General features: G+C 62.4%; 2 protein-coding genes across 3 annotated transcripts; both read right to left on the bottom strand.

Moving 5' to 3' along the window:
- Window positions 1–124: 124 nt before the first annotated feature.
- On the bottom strand, window positions 125–6,377 carry GRIN3B (glutamate ionotropic receptor NMDA type subunit 3B). 2 transcript variants are annotated; one of them, XM_068174008.1, is made up of 10 exons: window positions 5,883–6,377; window positions 4,550–5,148; window positions 3,060–4,110; window positions 2,505–2,650; window positions 2,194–2,309; window positions 1,904–2,055; window positions 1,660–1,824; window positions 1,372–1,439; window positions 922–1,257; window positions 125–524 (listed from the first exon to the last, which is right to left on the bottom strand). In XM_068174008.1, exons 1-10 carry the CDS (start codon window positions 6,360–6,362, stop codon window positions 488–490), a joined length of 3,150 nt encoding a protein of 1,049 aa, XP_068030109.1. In that variant the 5' UTR covers window positions 6,363–6,377; the 3' UTR covers window positions 125–487. The 2 variants fall into 2 exon arrangements, with proteins under 2 accessions (XP_068030109.1, XP_068030107.1); XM_068174006.1 differs by having other exon boundaries at window positions 922–1,439.
- Window positions 6,378–8,649: 2,272 nt separating this feature from the next.
- WDR18 (WD repeat domain 18) lies at window positions 8,650–17,276 on the bottom strand. The gene is given in 11 exon segments (XM_068173764.1): window positions 8,650–8,927; window positions 9,198–9,266; window positions 9,779–9,811; window positions 9,813–9,946; window positions 12,748–12,872; window positions 12,975–13,039; window positions 13,240–13,383; window positions 13,958–14,099; window positions 14,939–15,072; window positions 16,409–16,519; window positions 17,003–17,276. Coding segments are annotated over 11 exon segments (1,299 nt in total). The 5' UTR covers window positions 17,213–17,276; the 3' UTR covers window positions 8,650–8,795.
- Window positions 17,277–17,978: the final 702 nt, after the last annotated feature.

Raw genomic sequence — 17,978 nt, 5'->3', positions numbered from 1 at the left:
CTGGCTGTGCTGGGCTGATGTGTGGGAGTCCTGGGGGCAGGGGGGTGCAGCGAGGTGAATGCTCAATCCTGGGGGTGCCTCCTCCTGCCGTCCTGGGCTGTCCCCATGTGTCCCCTTGCAGTGTGCAGGGGCGGTGGCAGGGCAGAGGGCCGAGCACCAGCCCTGTCCCGGCCATGCTCGGTGGTGCTGGGCAGCCTCCGTGCCAGGGGAGGGGCTGCAGGGCTCCGGCTCCTCCGCAGCCGCCTGTAGTGGCATGGGGAGCTGTTCCTTATCCTCAGGGGGGCAGAGCCCTGAGCCGCAGACTGTCCCACTCCCTGTGCAGCGTTTCCATCCCTCACCCTCCGCCCGAGGAAGGCTCCGCTTCTGCTTTGCGGTGGCTCTGGGATCAGCCCGGTTTTGGAGCTGGAGCTGCCTCTCCAGAGGGACGTTCCGGTCTCGGCCTGTCCTGCCCCATCCGTGTGGGAGCTTCCTCTGCCTCCTCCTCCTCCTAATCACGGCCGTCCTGCGGCGGGGCTGAGCTGGGCCTGCGGAGGAAGGAGGGGAAGGGGAAGGGTTGCTCTCAGCCCCCTGGCTGCATTTGGGGAAGAGGAAACGCAGACTTCGTCTTCCTTCGTCATCTTTATTTACGTGGTGTAAAAACAGAGCAGGGGCGCGGGGCTGAGCTTTGTCCAGGCACTGCGGGGACCTCTCACCCCAACTCAACCCCCCAAAAAGAGCCTCCGGGCCCCCCAAACCCCCACTGCCAGCAGAAGGGACGAGGGGAGGAGACAAAGGCCTCAGAGCTGGGGCAGCCCCAGGACATCCCCCGCTCCCTTTTTTCCTTCCTCTCCCCGTCTGAGCCGGACGAGCGGGTTCCCAGCCCTGCCCCGGCAGAGCAGCCTGTCCTGGGCTGTTTTGCGGGGTCCCTGCCCCTCGCCTCACCTCTCCTCCCGGTCTTCCTCGGTGGCCAGCGGGGCGGGCAGGGGCCGGCCGCCCTTGCTGGTGCCCAGCACGGACACCAGCTCGCTCTTCCTCAGCAGCGCCGCCCGCAGCTGGTCCCGCATCTCCTGGATCTTCTCCTCCAGCTCCCGCAGCTCGTTCTCTCCTGCCGCTCTGTCCGGGGGCTGCGGCGGCCGCCCGTTCCCGGGGTGCCACGGAGGGGACCCCTCAGCCTCGGGGGGGGCTTTGTCCAGCTGGAAGCGCACCCGCCGTGCCTCCTTCCGCAGGGCGCCCCAGGGCTGCGCTGCCGCCGGTGCCGACCTCGGCTGGGGCTCGCACCTGTGTGGGGGAGGGCTGAAATGGCACCTGGCTGCTGTGGGGTCCCTCTGCAGCCCCACAGAGCTCAGGGAGGAGGAGGAGGAGAGCGGGGCAGGCTCCCAGTCCCAGCTGTACCTCTGCTCCAACTTCAGCTGCTGGCTCTTCCGCTCCTCCGTGCCCATATGGAGAGCCCGATGGATTTTCTGTGGGGAACATGGCAAGAGTGAGCTGGGGGATGGTCTGGAGGTTAACAGGCCAGGGATTGATTGGAGGGTGATGGTCTGGAGGTGATGGCTCAGGGTTTAAACGGGGGTTGGTGGTGCGGGGCTGGAGAAGGGCAGAGGTGGTGCAATTTAAGAGGGAGCAGCGACACGGGGTGAGGGGTCTTTGGGGCGCTGTGTGAGCCCCCTCCCCTGGTCCCACCTGGCTCGTGTGCAGCCAGTAGTTGAATTTCTTCTTGCGCCGGATGCGCGGCAGGACGAGGCGGTAGAAGACGTGCTCGCCCAGCGAGGTGAGGAGGGAGCCGCTCAGCCCGATGCACAGCAGCACGAACAGCCCCGAGAAGTGGTAGATGCCCATCTGCAGGGTCTGCGGGCGGCAGGGGGTGTGGGCTGGGCTGCGGGGGGGGTCAGACCCCAGAGCCCCCCCGGCCGAGGCGCCGCCGCACCTCAGTGACGGCGAAGACGCGTTTGCCGCAGGGCACCATCTTGTACCACTTGTCGTGCAGGAGGTCGATGAACCCCGAGGACTTGTAGCGGCTGATGAACTCGGACACGTTGGAGGTCAGCGGCGAGTTCTGGGGGAGGCCGATGCCGTAACCTGGCCCCGGTGAGAGGGGGAGAGAGGGGCAGTGCTGGGACGGGGGATGCAGCCCCCAGTGCCCACCATGGAGGGGGCACGACCCCAGCCCAGTCACACACAGAGCGGAACCCCCTTCCCAGCACAGCCCCCCCGAACCTTCGATGGCGAAGGGTTTGCCCACAGTGAGCAGTTTGCAGTCGGAGTCGATGGAGACCTCATAATCCAGCAGTGACTTGTCCATGATGAAGGCGTTGAGCTTGGCAGGCTCTGTCCTGTACCAGCATGGGGGGGATGCTCAGGGAGGGGCTGCTCCCCCTTGCCCAGTGTCCCCCCAGCCTGACACCCCTCCCAGAAGTGGGGGGCTCATGTGCACAGGCTCATATGCACAGGCTCCAGGGCCGGAGCAAAAGATGGCCTGGAAAGGGTAAAAGGTGGGGGGAACCCCTCATGCTCTCCCTGCCCCTCACTTGAGCATGGTGACGCCGTCGGGGGTGGTGGGGACGTTGTAGCGCCGCATGTACTCGTGCATCTCGGGGAAGCTCTTCTTGATGTACTCCTCAGCACTGCTCTCCCACACTGTGCCAAAGCGGAAGCCCTGTGAGGGGTGATGGAGCTGGAAGGAGGCACCAGAGCATCAGCACCCCTGGCCCCAGGAATGTGTCCCCGCTCCCTGGGGATGTGTCCCCAGCCCTGAGTCCCAGGCAGGGTGTCTGGGCAGCCCCAGAAGTGCAGCAGCTCTTGAGGGTGTCTGGGAAAGAGCTTTCCCAAGAGCAGCCTCAGCCTGAACTCAGCCCACTTCCCCCTGCCCTGGAGCTGAGGCTGGGATTTAACACCAGTGGGATACACACACAAAGCTTTCTGCAGGTCTCAAAGACCCCTCCACTCTTAGGAGGGGCCAAGATGCAGGACTGGGGCTGGAGAGAAGAAGGAAGGTGCAAAAGGAAGGACAGCACCCCCCTCAGCCCCTTCCCTGGCCTTCAGCCCTCTCCCAGCCCATCTGAAGCAGCAGGACATTCGCCCACCTTTGGGTCGTGGATGCCCGAGAGCTCCTCGAAGGTCTTGTCCCCCACCATGACAGCTGCCAGGTTGGCCGTGTAGCTGGAGAGCACCAGGAGGCAGAAGATGGCCCAGAGGTTCATGAGGAAGCGGCCGGTGCAGCACTTGGGCGTCTTGCTGGAGACAGTGCGCCCAAAGAGGATGGCGTAGCAGAGGTTGAGGGCTGAGGAGTAGGAGAAGATCTTCATGCGGTTGCGCCCGTGGGGGGTCATTCCGTAGGGGCTCTTCCACTCGTAGAGGGTGAGGAAGAGTGCGGTCATGTGCAGTGCCACGAAGATGCCCACCCACATGGTCCAGTGCAGGGGCCACATGAAGGCTCCGATGGGCGACGCCGTGTCCTTGGTCCTCACCAGGATGCCCAGGCTGGTGGAGAAGAAGGGGCTGGTGAAGTCGATGACTTTGCTCCGCGCCGAGTTGATGCTGAAGGAGGTGACGGCCATGTGGGCCGTGCCACTGAGCAGGTCCCCCACCAGCCCTGTCCAGCGCCCGTTCTTCCAGGCCCCGTATTTCCCATCGCCCACGATGTAGAGCTCGAAATCAAAGGCCATGTCCTCGGCCAGCTTCTCCAGCAGGTCGATGCAGTACCCATAGCAGCATTTCTTGTACTCCTGTGGCACTGATCCGTTGCCACTGCCAATCTTCTCAAAGAGGGCGTCCAGCACGGCCGAGTCGTTTGTGCCTGGGTCCAGGCAGAGCTGCCCGGCCGGGCAGTTCCCTTCCTCATCCACCTCCCTGGTGAAGACGAAGGGGTGCTCCACCAATGTCACCACCCGCAGCCGCGTGCGGGCCCCCTCGGCCGCCTCGCCGGGGCTCTTGTGCTGCCGCTGGCTCTGCCACACGACCTCCTCCAGCTCCAGCTTGCCGTGGCTCCAGGTGCCCACTGTCATCCAGGTGGGGACCCCCTGTGAGTCCCTACGCAGGCTCCAGATGCGGAACTGCTGCTCTGGCCTCACCAATGCCGTGTTCTCCACGCGCACCAGCCCCGTCTGGCCCTGGAAGGACGTGTTGGCCAGGAACCTGCCAAGGAAAGGGTTTCACTGCTCCAGTGTTCAGGGTCAGCAGGCACCAAGGGATGAGGCTGGGAGCTGGGAGCGGGATGTGCCCGACCTGGGCAAGGACAAGGGCAAGGAGGAGCAGCAGGATCCGGCCCCGCTGCACTGCCCCGCAGCTTGCTGTGCTGCCAGGGCTAAGTGTTATTAATATTTATAGAGTGACCGTGCTCGGGCAGTGTTAAGGAGATCTGAAGTGACACATCCCCCCTGTGCAGCACTAGCCATGTCCTCAGGGTCTGAGCCCCATGGTGGTGGCTGCATACGCTGGGGACAGCACTGCACTGAACCCAGGGGTCCCCTGCTCGGCCCTTACCCCATCCTGGGTCTGGGGCAGAACCCTCCCATGCACCCCAATACCACAGAGCCAGGATGGGGGAAAAGGGGAGCCCCCAGCACCCCCTTACCGAGCAAGGAAGAGCCCCGGGGACTCGCCGCCTGCCTGGTGCCTCTCATTGCAGTTGCCAGTGGTCTGCAGCTGTGTGGGGTCAGGGAGGCCGCGGGCAGCGTGGGCAATGGCCTGGGATACCAGTCCCACCGTGTCCTGCACGAAGAGCTCCAGCGGTGGCCGGCTCACCTCCCCAAAGGCCAGCAGTCCTGGGGGCAGGCCCTCGGTCTGCAGCTCACTGGTGCTGAGCGGGAAGCCCAGCATCCAGTGGAATTCCTGCGGTGGCAGCCCCAGTTCCTCAGCCGCCTGGAAGACGAGTCGAGCACGGTGCAGGTCACAGCCCAGCATCAGCACTGGGCTGGAGAGGGTCCTGACACGGTCCCCATGCTGCTGCAGGTAACGGGTGGCCCTGGGCTCATCCAGGTAGCCCAGGTCCAGGACAGTGCGGAGGAAGAGCTGGGAACGCTGGGCCCAGAGGTCGAGGAAGCCGTCAATGTCCCAGGGGTGGCAGAGCACCAGGCTGGTCTCCTGCCAGTCGTTGGCCTGCAGGACGCTCACCAGCACATCCACCAGCGTCTCCGGGGAGCTCTGCCGGTCCATGTGGAAGTGGAAGGGGCTCTGCCAACACACAAGGGTCGTGGCTGTGCCTCCACCCGCGGGAAGAGCCCAGAGGCAGTGGCCAGACATGGACTGACCTGCCCTGAGGTCATCCCGCACTCCCTGCCCATCCCCTGCCCAGTTCCTGTCTGGGATCCACTGCCAGGACACATCCCAGAGCCCTTTGGAGACAGAATGGAGTGGGGACTGGGGCCGAGGGTTGCAGAGCTTCCAGAGAAGCCAAGGAACTTACCTTGGAGTGAAAGCTGGAATTGGGTCTGGGATAGAGCTGGGCAAGGGGCCAGGAGAGAGCTGAGATGGGAGCTGGCATAGAGCCAGGAGAGGGCTGGAATGAGGGCCAAGAAGGGGCTGGAATAGAGCTGAGATGGGAGACAGAGAGCCCGGATGGGACACAGGATGAGGCTGGGGTAGAGGCAGGATGGAGGTGGGAATGAGGATGGGAGAGAAGATAGAGGGAGAAGAGAGTAGGGATGGAGCCCGGAGGTAGTCGGGATGCAGCAAGGATGAGTGGTTGGGATTCCGAATTGGAGCTGGAATCGGAGCCAGGATCGGAGGCAGGTCCGACCTGAGAGGAGGACCCGCGGAACAGAGCCGGTCGAGACGGGGATCGAGATAGAGCTGGTGTGGATCCGGGACTGGGATCAGGACAGGAGCACGGACGGAAGCAACGACGGAGCCGGCGAGCAGGGACAGGAGCGGGGACGTGTGCGCAGTGCCGGCGCTGCGGGTCTCACCTGCGCTCGGAAAGGCAGCGGCCAGCGGGTGTCCAGGATGCTGACGAAGGGGACCTGGAGGGCGGCGGCGAGGAAGTCGAGCTGGAGCAGCTCCCGGCGGGAGCGGGGCAGCGCCAGGACGGCGGCCACGCCGCGCCCCGCCAGCGCCCCGCACAGCCACCGCGCCAGCGAGCCGGGGTCCCGCGCCGCCGGGCCGCCCCCCACCACCTCCAGGCTGAGGTTGTGGGGCAGCGTCACCTCCCCGGGGCTCCCCCCGGGGCCGGTACCGGTACCGGTACCGGTACCGGCGGCTCGGGCCAGCGCGGCGCGGAGCCGGGCGCGGGCGGGCGCGGGCGGCAGCAGCGCTCCGAGGCGCACGGTGGGTCCGGGGCTGGGGCTGAGGCCGGGGCCGATGGGGGCCGCGACGCGGCAGGGATGCGGGTGTCCCCCCGCCGCCCCCAGAGCCGCCGCCAGCAGCCAGAGCGCCCGCAGCCCCGCCATGCACCCCGCACCGGCCCCGCACCGGCCCCGCCGCTCTGCGCTCCGCCGGGGACGGCTCCGGCTACGCGCAGGGACCTCCGGCCGGGTCCCGCCGGGGCCACCCCTCCCCGGGTAGAGCCGAGGCCCCGCAGCCCCCGGTGCGCGGCGGGTCACGCCGGACCCGGCCCACGCAGCGCCGGACCCGCCCGCAGCCGCCCCGTCCACGCCCACGCAGAGCGCGGGTCCCCCCCTCCCTGCACCCCGCAGCAAGCGGGCCCCCACCCGCGCGGTGCTGCCGTCCGACGGCTGCCACCGTGGGGTCCCCTGGCACAGAAATGCCCGCTGACGCCAGGGTGGTCCCAGCTACCTCTGGATCACCTGGATGTTCCTCCTCTTCCTCCTCCTCATCCGCCTCCTCCGGCCCCCGACGAAAAGCCCCTCGGGTCGGTCCCGAGCCGTGAACTGCCGCCTCCATCCCGGTAAATGCCCCCATCCCGAGCCCTCTATCCCTCCTCGATCTGAGGTGCAGCTTCCATGTCGGGGGGTCCCGAGGCCAAGCGGTTCCAGGGCTGAGCGATTCCTTCTGCTGCATGGGGAAGGGGAGAAGGGCAGCAGCGGTGCAGCCTTCCTCTGCTGAGGGAGGGGATGCGGGGTCACCCTCCTCATCCTCAGCAGGGAAACTGAGGCTCAACCCAGCCCAAGGGCCCCCGCCACCAGCACACAAACACCAGCAACCGGGGCCGGAGCCACGCTAAATTAATAAGGAAAAATGAAGGATGGAGCCAACATCCATCTGGCAAAAAGTATTGATTCATGTAATATTGATAAATGTAATGAGTCACGGCTAATGAATTCTCCTGCGGAGCTGGACCTGCAGGCAGGGCTGGACTCCCCCTGACCACGGGGCTCCTTGGCAGCTCCTCCTCACAGGGATAAGCACAGGAGAGCCCCCACTGTCCACACAGGAGGGGCAGCAGGGTCTTGGAATGAAAAAGCCCTCTCAAACACCAGGCACAGCACAGGGGGGGCTCTCTGGGAGGCCCCCTCCTCCCTTCTGCTCTAAGTGCGGCACCCCAACAGGAACCCCACTGGTGGGACTGGGGACGTGTGGGATGACTGGGAGGGAGCACTGGGGTCTGGGCTTGGCTGGGGGCTGCATCCCTGGGGGGTCTCAGAGGGCTCCCTGCAGCAGGGATGTGCCCCCATCTCTTGCCCCACCGCAGCCCCTGGCTCTGGGTGACAGTCCATGCTGCAGCTGATGAATGTTGATCCAAAACGTTGGGAGGAAGAGGAGGAGCAGAAGAGGAAGGGAAAGGAACAGCTCCAGTGATTAAGCTAAAAGCATCTTCTCAGGAACTGGCGGGAGCTGGGGATGCTCAGATGCTCAGGTTTTAAAATGCACTTTAAATCATCTGCACTTGGTGTATTGAAGGAGGAGGGGGGGATGACAGAGAGGGATGACCAGGGGACACCTCAACACCCTGCAGGGACAGGGAAGGACCCTTGCGGCAAAGGCAACTGGGCAGTTTGGGCATAAGGAAGCACTTTCCCACTCCCAGTGGGCAGCAGTGATAGGTAGTCAAGGTCTGTGGCCGTGCAAAGGCTGTTAAAGAAACCAACGCGGGCATCTTTCACTATAAAAACCAAATCTTTTATGTAAAAAATAAACCTAAACAAAACCCACAACCCCCGCTGCCATGCTGTGACAATACAAAAGGCCGAGTCCCCAAACACCGTGAAAACAAGAGTCGTTGGATCCAAATATATATAAATTGTTGACTGATGAGATTGGAAATAGCACCTTGCTGGTTCCCCCGCCCCTCCCAAGAGTGACCCTGCGCCCCAAAACCACCACCTGTGCTCCAAGTCCAGGGACTCCAAGCCTGCCAGACAGAGCAGGAGCCCCATCCTCAGCCCTGGTAGCCAGGGACCCCCCAGCATGTCACAGCACCCGCACTGCACCCCTGGAGCAGGAGCCACTCAGCCCCTGCTGTCCAGAGCGTGGGGTCCGGTGGCACTGAGCAGCAATCCCCAGGACAAGGGTGAGCAGAAGGGGGGTCTCCAAAATCCAATCTCAAACCGGTATTGAGAGAAAAAACACTTTTCTGTCTGCACTGCAGGGTCAAGTAACGAAAAGAAACAAAAAAGGGGCAGGGGAAGAAACGGGGAATGAGCAGGAGCTGCATCCTGAGCCCTCCCAGGAGCCGGCGACGCTCCTCCTGCAGCGGCTGCCCGAGCGCCCCCCGGCCCCGAATCGGAGTGTGCTGTCCCTGTGCTGTCCCCTCGCGGTCCCCGCCGGTCTCAGTCCCGTGTCACGGAGCAGGCGGCGTGTGCCGGGTCAGGGGAAGGTGAGCCGGTGCTCGCAGCCGGCTGGGCGGTGCCCGAGGGCGGGCGGTTCTTCCCCAGGAGCCGGACAGGGAGAGGCGGAGGGGTGCGAGGGCGGGGGGAGCCTCTTCACTTGGCTGGTTTGGTGATGATGCGAGTGGAGAAGTCAAAGAGGTCCTTGTTGATTTTCCGGAGGTTGCTCACCTCCTCCTCCAGCTCGCTCACCTGGATCGTCAGGTGCTCCTGGTCTCCCACCAGGTTCTGTGACACGAAAACACAACAGACAAGTGTCAGGGCCTCAGCTCTGACAGGCACAGACTGCTGCTCCTTCCCTAGCAGTAAACACCAAACCCTTTGGTCCCCTCCCTCCTCCTTCTCAAAGTGCAGCCCCTCCTGCTCATATCACCAGCAGATTTCAGAGCTCTTTTCCCCTGTGTCCCAACTTGCTCTGGGCCTCACGAGTCAGATCAGCTGACAAGGATCCCCCTCAAGGGGTCAGTACCCAACTCCCAGCCTGGGAGCAGCTCTCACCTTTTCCCTCGTCGAGTACATCTGCGAGTACATCCTCTCTGCCTTCTCCAGGTAGCTCTGCCCAGGCTCCTGCAGGGACCAGAATGGAGGGGTTGCTAGAGCAGACACAGACCCTCTCCCCATGCCCCTGGACTGGGCTCCCCATGGGAGGGACCCTGGGTGATCCATCCTGCTGTCCCCTCTGTCAGCCAAACAGCCCCTTGGCCTGCTGCCACCAAGCCAACAGGGAGCTTATCCATCAGCTCTGGCAGGACTGTCACTGTCACTTGTCCAGAGGCAGACGCTGGCAGAGGGGAGCAGCTCTGGGACCACTGGCAGAGAGGCTGGGATGGGCAGGACACTGATGGTGTGTGACCCTCCCTGCCTGGGGACAGCCATGCTGGGACCAAGGAAATGGTGGGACAGCAGAGCCAGCCCATCACGCTGCGGCACGGGGCTGGGAGGACAAATGACTGCAGCAGCCAGGATGGGGAGGAACGGGAGCAGGAACGGGTTTCTCCAGCTGGAGGAGAAGCTTTGCTCCAGCACAACCCCTCCCAGATGTCTGTCCCCCCTCCCCAGCTGCCCACGCCCCCCAGTACCTGCTGGTGCAGCCCCAGGCGCAGCGTCACCCCCCTCAGCGCCCGGCTCGTCGCTGCTCTCGGTGCCGTGCAGGTGTCTGCTGAACTTGGGCAGGGGCACGCTGGGCTTCCCGTCGGGGTTGAACATGTTGGCAGGCGCCAGCACGATGAAGGCGTTTGTCACTGGACCTGCGTGGGGACAGAGGGGACAGGTCAGGCTGGACCCTGGTGGGTTTGAGAGGCAGGGGCTTTGGGCAGCCCCGAGAACAGCGAGTATGACCCTGGCACAGACACTGGCCAGGATTCTTCACCCTCCCAGCAGCTCTCCCTGCCCGGGGCTGCAGCTCTCCAGGCTGGTTGTGACCCCCAGGGGAGCAGAGCCCAGCCTCCCCCCACCCTGAGCTGCCATCCATCAGCAGCTCCGTGCTGCCACGATCCACGGCAGAGCTGATGAGCGCGTTAATTACTGCATTGCATTAATTACTGCACTTACCCACGGCTGCTGCCGCCCCCTCCCAGCTCCTGCTTGCTGTGAGCTCCCACCGCTGTCCCCCACGCCCTGTCAGGCACAGCAGCCCCCAGCCCCCCTCCAGCAGGCAGAGCAGCTCGGCCACCACTACCACAGCCTGACCATCCATTTCCCCTAGCCAAAGGCAAAGTGAAGATGGTCCACATGCACCTGAGAGGGGCTGCCAGTGCCATGGAGAAGGGTGCAGGGTGAGGGAGGGGACATGGCGGGGCCTAGGGAGGCTCAGAGCTGCTGGAGGATTTTGGTCTCTGCAGAGCAGACAGACACAAGCAGCTCTGACATGGACGAGGGCTCTGTCATCACCATTTACCCTTCCAGAGCCTGCTCCTAAATCTGATCCTCCCAGGATTCAAGGTTGGGTCCCACCAGCAGAGCAGCAGCTCTGCTGAGTGCCTGGCCCCAAAGCTGTTCCTGGCCAACTCTGATGGCTTCACTCCCTCCTGAAAGACCAGATGATTGTGCTCCTGAAGAAGTGCCCATCACTGAGACTCCCACTGCTCATTGAGCAGCTCGAGAGGAAAGGTGGAGAAGAGAAAATCGCAGGAGTGAACCCAGAGTTCCCCAAACCTGGTCACCACCTGGACACAGCCCCCACAGCCACTCTGGGGCCCCAGTGCAGATGCAGGTCCTGTACCAGATCACCTTGCCCCAAGGCCTGGGGCAGCGAGCAGTGGGTGACCCTGGGCCAGCCTGGGCATGGAGACCAGGCTTAGCTAGGGGGGAAACAAATAACCCAGCTTCCAAGAGAGAGCTGCCAGCAGCACACATCAGCCAGAGCGTCCTGGGATGGCCTTGCAAGGGGAGCCCTCGGGGATAGTGTGCCATGCTGTGTTTGCAGAGACAAGGATGGAGCTCGTGTGACAGGATGGGAATTGAGGCCTGGAGGGATTTGGGGGCAGCACTGGCTCCCAGCCTCATCTCACAGATCTCCTGCTTCCCCCCGGCGTGGTGGCAGCCACACAGAATGACCAGGAGCAGCCCTGCCTCGCCAGCACTGCCACAGCTCATTACCCGGGAGAGCAGCCTGACTTCTCAAAGTCCACCCGCTCTGCCCCTGCCAAGGACAAGCCACCCTTGGTACACAGCCCCCCACACCCGGCCTGCTTGCCTGGCCCTGAGCCACACTCCAGCTCCTTGGATTTATTTGCAGCAGTGTTGAGGGGAGGGCAGGGGGTCCTGTGTGTCCCCAGCCACCTCCGTGCCCGGCAAGCGGAGGGACCGCGCTGTCCCGAGGACAGCCAGAGGCTGCTGTCACATCACCATGCCAGAGCCCTGTCACCTCTGCCCTGCGGAGGGAGCAGGACATACTGGAGGGGCAGCAGGGACAGACCTTGCTGGGGGGCTCACGCCTCGGCACAGAGAGGCCAAGGGGGGACAGGGATCCATGGAGAGGGGGCTGGGTTGGGGCAGCAGATTCCCCCACACTGGGAGGCTGCAGGACAGCTCGAGGGTGCTGGACTCTCAGCCTGTTCCTGAGCACACGCAGTCATGCCAGTGCCAAGGCTGCCAGGGAAACCAAATTCCTGCCCACAGGCAGCAGAGAGCCAGCAGAGACTGCAGAGCACCCACAGCTTGGGGTCAGCCTGGTCCTGCTCCTCCTGGGAAGAGCCTGGTCTGTCCATTCCTCCCTGCAGCCTCAGGAGGACTCCAATGCCCGGCTCACAGCCAAAGCCTGGCCCCCCTCCTCGGATGACTCACAGCTCCATTTGGTCTGTTTTCACCCTCTAGTGCCAGCGGCACCAGGCTGGATGGGCGCTGCAGTGGGTCCCAATTAGGGATGGTGCTTGGCAGCCAAAGGGAGGAGGAGAAGGGTCTGCAGGCAGCCTGGCTTCCAGAGACTGCCCTGAGGCAACAGCTCAAGCACCACAGAGGAACAGGGACTGGCTGTCCCCAGCATCACCTTTGGGAGGGGTTTGGGTCATGCCCAAGGCAGCCCCACTGGTCACTGCAGCACCAGGGGCCAGAAACCATCACAGCTGGGGGAGGAACAGAGTTAACAACAGGAGGAGTAAATCCCCCACTGCTCTGAGGTACCCAAATGCTGCTCCTGCAATTTGCTGGAGCCATCAGACTGAAATCCCAGACAGCTGCTCATATGGGATTCACTTCAGGCCCCATGAGCTCACGGGCACTCACTGCCGGGGTCACAGAGCTGTCTCCCCTCCAGACACAGCTGGGGTGTATGTGGGGTGACTGCTCCCTTGGGAAAACAAGGAGGAGGATCCCGTGTGGCCTCAGCGACAGGATGAAATCCATGACTCACTCCTGACAGTGCACAAGGGGTTGTTAACACATGGAGCAAGGTCAGGCACCACTCCAGACAGCTGAGGCTCCCTCCAACGCCTCTGCCCTTCCCAGGGCGTGAAGCAAGGGGCAGAAACACACCTGGAGTGCCCAGGGCAGTACAGGTGAGACACTGGGCCTCTGGCAGTGAGGATCCTGGAGATAAGGACATTCCTACCTTTGTGATTCATCGTCTTCAGGCACTGCTTGCTCTGGATGTCCCACAGCCGGACAGTTTCATCATGAGAGCCCGAGAGCAGGAGGCTGCCGTCTGTGGAGACTGACAGACACGTCACCTGGTTCCTGGAATGAGGAAGAGGATGTGTAAACTCAGGATGACCCCAGGACTGCCAGAAGCTGGTGAGGTGGGCAGGTGGTGGCTGGCAGGTATGTCTGGTTCCTCACCTGTGCCCTTTAAAGACCTTCCCGTTCTCCCGCTCTGTCTGGAAGGTCCGGTCTCTCTGAACCGGCTGCAGAAATGAAAGAAGGAAGGGAAAGGGGTTAAAATTCAGGAAGGCTGAATCCAGCAGGTTCATCACCATGTCTAGAGGGGGCAGAGGAGACACAGGGGAACCAGGCCCTCCCGTGCCCTGGCAGGTCACACCAGTCCCAGCAGGGAGGTGACAGTGGCTCACGGTGACAGGGCACACCTGCAGCACCACCCACTCACCCAGGCGCAGAGGTCGACCTGGAAGATGGACCCGTCCATGCCCCCGCAGAACATGTGGTACTCAGAGAGGTCCAGAGTCACAGCCATGATCCCCACGTCGAAGAGCACGGAAAGCAGGAGCTCCCCAGATGAGATTTCCCAGAGCTGGAGTGAGAGGGGACGGGAGAATCAGGGGTGAGAATGTTAACGGTTAATGACGGGATTGGAGGAACACTGACATCCTGGAATCCCCCACTGGCATTCCACACCAGCATCCCCTCCTGGCTGTAGCTGGGAAACTGTGTCCAAGGCAGAACCAAGGCAGAATCCAGGATCAGCCTCTCTGAGCAGGCGAGAAGTTTCCCAGGCAGCTTCAAAACAGCTTTGAACCCTCTCTGAGGCCATCCTGCCCCCAGGACATTCCCTGCCCCACAGGCTCCAGCCTGCTCCACTCCCTATGGACATCAGCAATGGAAAATGCAGGAGCTGACCCCAGCATTCCCAGGACAACAGGGACTGCAGCAGTCCAGCCTGGGGGCAGGTGCAGAGAAACTGCTGTTGTTGGAGAGGCAGAGCCCAGGTCTGGCAGCTCTGAGTCATTGCAGAGACAGCCAAGAAATTAAACCACTGCAACCCGGCAAAGCTTCGGGACAGCTTGGGGACAGGGACAGCTTCCTGCTACCTGGCAGGAGCCCGGCTGTGACCCCGCAGGGTCTGGCGCCTCCGAAATGAGCCTCACCTTGGCTGTCTGGTCGAGGGAGGCGGTGGCAGCCCGTGCCAGGGGCCCTCCGAAGCCGCAGCACAGGTCGGTGATGGGGAGGCTGTGCCGGGACCAGACGTGCCGGGGGTCAGGGATCTGGGAGGGCTCTGCCTGCAACACGCTGTGGGGAGAGCAGAGACAGGCAGGTCAGCCAGTGTCAGCGTTCAGGAGCACCCATAGTCACGGGATATGATTATATGCAGGTGCTTTTATTGCAGAGCTCTGGGAATCAGGGGTACAGACCCAAATCTCACTCCGACATGGCTTTCGAGCTGAACGTATTTCAGAGTCTATCATTATATAACTTGCATATTAATTATTAAACTTATATTGTTCTATTGTATACATTGACTTTATCCAAGCATGAATTTCTCATGATCTTTCTCAAGCCCCTGACCACAGTTTCCCATGATTATTCTTACAATTAAACGGTAATTATATTTGATTACTAAACAATCCTCACATCTAACAATTCCATCATTTATCATATACCAGCTACACAGGTGCAGTTACAGCAAGTATAAGGCCTATACTTTCCCAGGGTATTTTCCCAGGGCCTACTAAGCTTAGTTTTCCTTCTAACTCCCCAGATCCCCATGATTTTAAACCCTTTTACTATCACCAGGACAGAGCCCCTTGGGGAGCTGGGCCAGGCTCTGATCTCACTGGGAATGCCTCTCCTGGCTGCAGGGACCAAGTGGGACACGGGAGCTGCTGGCAGCCATGGCACACAGATACCGAGGCTGAGATCCCTATCCCAAAGGGACAAAGACCACGTGTAAAGGGAACAATTCCCTCTGTGTCACCCAAGGAAAGAAGTCAGAACCATTTGCCTGTTCCCAAGAAGCACAGGTGAGACCCCAAGGAAAGGCTCCCTGCCCGCAAGGAGGGCACAGACACAGCTGTGGGCTTAGAGGGATCTCCTGCTCCAAAATCCCTGTGCCCCCCAGCCCCCCTTACTTGTAGAGGTTCCACACCAGGGCCAGGCAGTCCTTGGCCCCTGAGAGGAAGTGGCTGCTGTCATCAGTGAAGCAGAGGCACGTGAGGTCCTGGTAGTGTCGGTTCAGGATGGCGAGGAGGTTCCCGTTGGACACCTGGAGTGAGGGGAAGGGCAGGAGGCTGTCAAGGATGTCTTGGGATAATGCACCCTTGGTGCAGTGAGAAGGGTGGGTTCTGTTGCCCACGCGAGCCTGTTGGCACCTCAGGACAGTGACTGACACCACTGAGGTACAGCTGGAACAGCAGCCTGCACTCAGGACCTCGGGGAAATGCAGGCAGTGGAAGAGGTCCTGGCACATTAACTCTGGGACCCAGGGATGCCAGAGCTGCTCCTCTGGTCAAGTCACGAGCGTGCAGTAAAGATTTCTTGTTCACTCTTAATATTCATATTACTTTGGTGGCTTCTTCCCTCCTCCCACAGGTCCTCAGGAGGTGGCACGGGGGTTAGGAGAGCTGCAGGACAACCCCGGGGTGGCTCGTGGTCCTGGGCCAGCAGAGGCTTTAGGGTGGACAAGGAATTCCCCAAGCCTGGAGCATTTCTTATTAAAAGGCAACACTGCAGATGGGGAGGGAACCAAGAAGAGAAAAAGCCTCAAATAAAATAAGAGTCTGCTTCTTCCCATGGTCTGAATTATACCAAAAAATCAAACCAAACCTCAGTTCAAGGGGTTTCACAGACAGCACAAAACCCAGCTCTAGGGGCTGGTTCCAGCTCCATGATGGTTTCCATGGAGCCTCTCCAACGTGCCAGAGGGACAGTGCCATACTCTGGAGCATATCTGTGGGTGACAGGAGCTGGAGCAGGACCCAGCTTGGAGCACCACAGGCAGCAGCTCCCACTGCAGGCTCAGCCTCAGGGATTTTTTTCTAGCTACAAGCAGATTGGTACAAACAAACCCTGATGAGTTCAGGTAGAGCCACTCACACCATGATGCTCAAACCTCCCCTGGCACGGGGAGCTCTCCAAGTGAGGCATCCTGGGGTTTAATCCCAGGCTCGGGACAAGATACTGCTTTTATTTTCTCATTGGTGTGCTGGGAACGCAGTGTAATCCCAAATTAATCCAGCAGCAACTAACCAGCAGGACAATGACCAGAGCACAGCAGGGGCTGCTGGCACTCTGGGCACACACAAATACGCAGCTCAAATGTGGGAGAAGTGCCGAAGGAAAACCAGGTCCTGTGCTGCTGCCTTGTAGGAGCAATGCCCGACCCCTGCAGCATCAGAGATGCTTGGAAAGAGGAGAAGGAGGCAGAGCGAAGCCTCTCCCTGAATTCCTCCCACTCCTACTTCAATGAGCTGCCCCACAGCACAGCCTTCACCTGCTGTGCCCACCTGGGATCAGGATTTACAGACATCTGAGGGATGGGGACACTCCCCGACGGTGCAGGTGCGAGCCTGCGTGGCCCCAGTGCCCCAGCACGCCCGTACCTCCCACAGGTAGATGCTCTCGGCGACGCCCGCCAGGATGTAGAGCCCGTTGGGAGAGGCCGTCAGGCAGGTCACAGGCCCGGGACAGATGATCTTCTGCTGCAGCTGGTCCTGGGACAGACAGAGCACAGCGAGGGCTCGCACAGGGGAAGGGGCGGCAAGCAGGGCCCCCCAACATGAGGTCACTGTGGGGGTCTCTGCGAAGAGAGGGATGGGGGGCACCTGCCCGTGGTGATGGGGGTCGGAATGGAGGGAGGGGAGGCCTGAGGGTACAGGGGACAGGGGGGGTCTCTGTGGAGAGAGGGGCCATGGGGGCCTCCGCAGAGAATTGGGCCGTGAAGGGGTGTCTGAGCACAGAGGGGAGTCTCCACGAAAAGCGGGGCCATGGGGGGTCTTTGTGGGGAGAGGGGCCATGGCGGGGTCTGACCATGGATTTGGGGGGGCTCTGCGGACGGAAGGGCTCCTCATCACAGGGCCGGGGGGTCCGCGGGGACGGTGGCCCCGTCACATCCCCCACGGGGCCAGGAGTCCCCCCGTGAGGCCAGGGGCGTCCCCCGAGCCCAGGCCGCCCGGGCCCGCCCGCCGCGCCGGTACCTTCCTCTGGAGCTCCCAGACGTTGATGTAGCTCTTGCCGAGCTGGGCCCCCAGCAGGTGCTCGCCGCCCAGCAGCGCCAGCCCGCGTGGGCCGCTGTTGCCGCCGCGGTACCCGGGCAGGGCCGAGCCCGAGTGCAGCTCCCAGACCGAGCAGTTGCACAGCGGCCCCGCCGCGTCCGACACCAGCGCCACCTCCATGGGCGCCGCCATCTTCGCGGTCCGCCAGGGCCACAGAGAGCGCGGCCGCGGCCCAGAGCGCCGCCTCCCCCGCCCGGCGCCGACCAATCAGCAGCGGCGCCGCCGCGGCCGAGCGGGGCGGGAGCTGCGCACGCGGCAGGAAGCTCAGCAGGGCCCGCCCCGGTCGGGGCTGGATGGGTGACCCGGGACGCCGCGTGTGCCGTGGGGACACCCCGGAGGTTTCTGGGCACCCTGTGGATACCCCAAAACCCTGCGGACCCCCCCCAGCCCCGTGGGGACCCTCCGGACATCCCAGAGCTTCGTGGGGACCCCCCATGAGCGCCCCACAAAAAGCAAGGGTGCTCCGGATACCTCCCGATCCTGCGGGGGCACCCTGTGGATCCCCCCTAACCCTACAAGACCCCCCAACAGGGACCGCATGGACACCCCAAAATCCTACAGGCACCCCATAGCTTCGGGGGAACCCCAAGAGCACCCCACAAAAGAACACCCCACAAAACCGGGGGTGCCCCGGATTCCTCCCAATCCTATGGACACCCCACAATCCTACAGGCACCCCATAGCTTTGGGGGAACCCCAAGAGCACCCCACAAAAGAGCACCCCACAAAACCGGGGGTGCCCCGGATTCCTCCCAATCCCATGGACACCCCACAATCCTATGGACACCCCACAATCCTATGGGCACCCCATAGCTTTGGGGGAACCCCAAGAGCACCCCACAAAACCGGGGGTGCCCCGGATTCCTCCCAATCCTATGGACACCCCACAGCTTTGGGG

This window comes from Anomalospiza imberbis, chromosome 27, assembly GCF_031753505.1.
Source record: "Anomalospiza imberbis isolate Cuckoo-Finch-1a 21T00152 chromosome 27, ASM3175350v1, whole genome shotgun sequence".
In the NCBI taxonomy this organism is placed as follows: Eukaryota; Metazoa; Chordata; class Aves; order Passeriformes; family Viduidae; genus Anomalospiza; species Anomalospiza imberbis.
Note: the sequence above shows the minus strand (reverse complement) of the source record. Positions and strands in the feature narration are given on the sequence as shown.

Excerpts from the sequence above, each read along its gene's own strand:
- GRIN3B (XM_068174006.1), bottom strand. The coding sequence starts at position 6,362 with ATGGCGGGGCTGCGGGCGCTCTGGCTGCTGGCGGCGGCTCTGGGGGCG. Across the intron at positions 2,651-3,059 it reads CGGGCATCCACGACCCAAAG|CTCCATCACCCCTCACAGGG; the intron begins GTGGGCGAATGT and ends GCCTCCTTCCAG. Across the intron at positions 1,825-1,903 it reads GCGTCTTCGCCGTCACTGAG|ACCCTGCAGATGGGCATCTA; the intron begins GTGCGGCGGCGC and ends TGCCGCCCGCAG.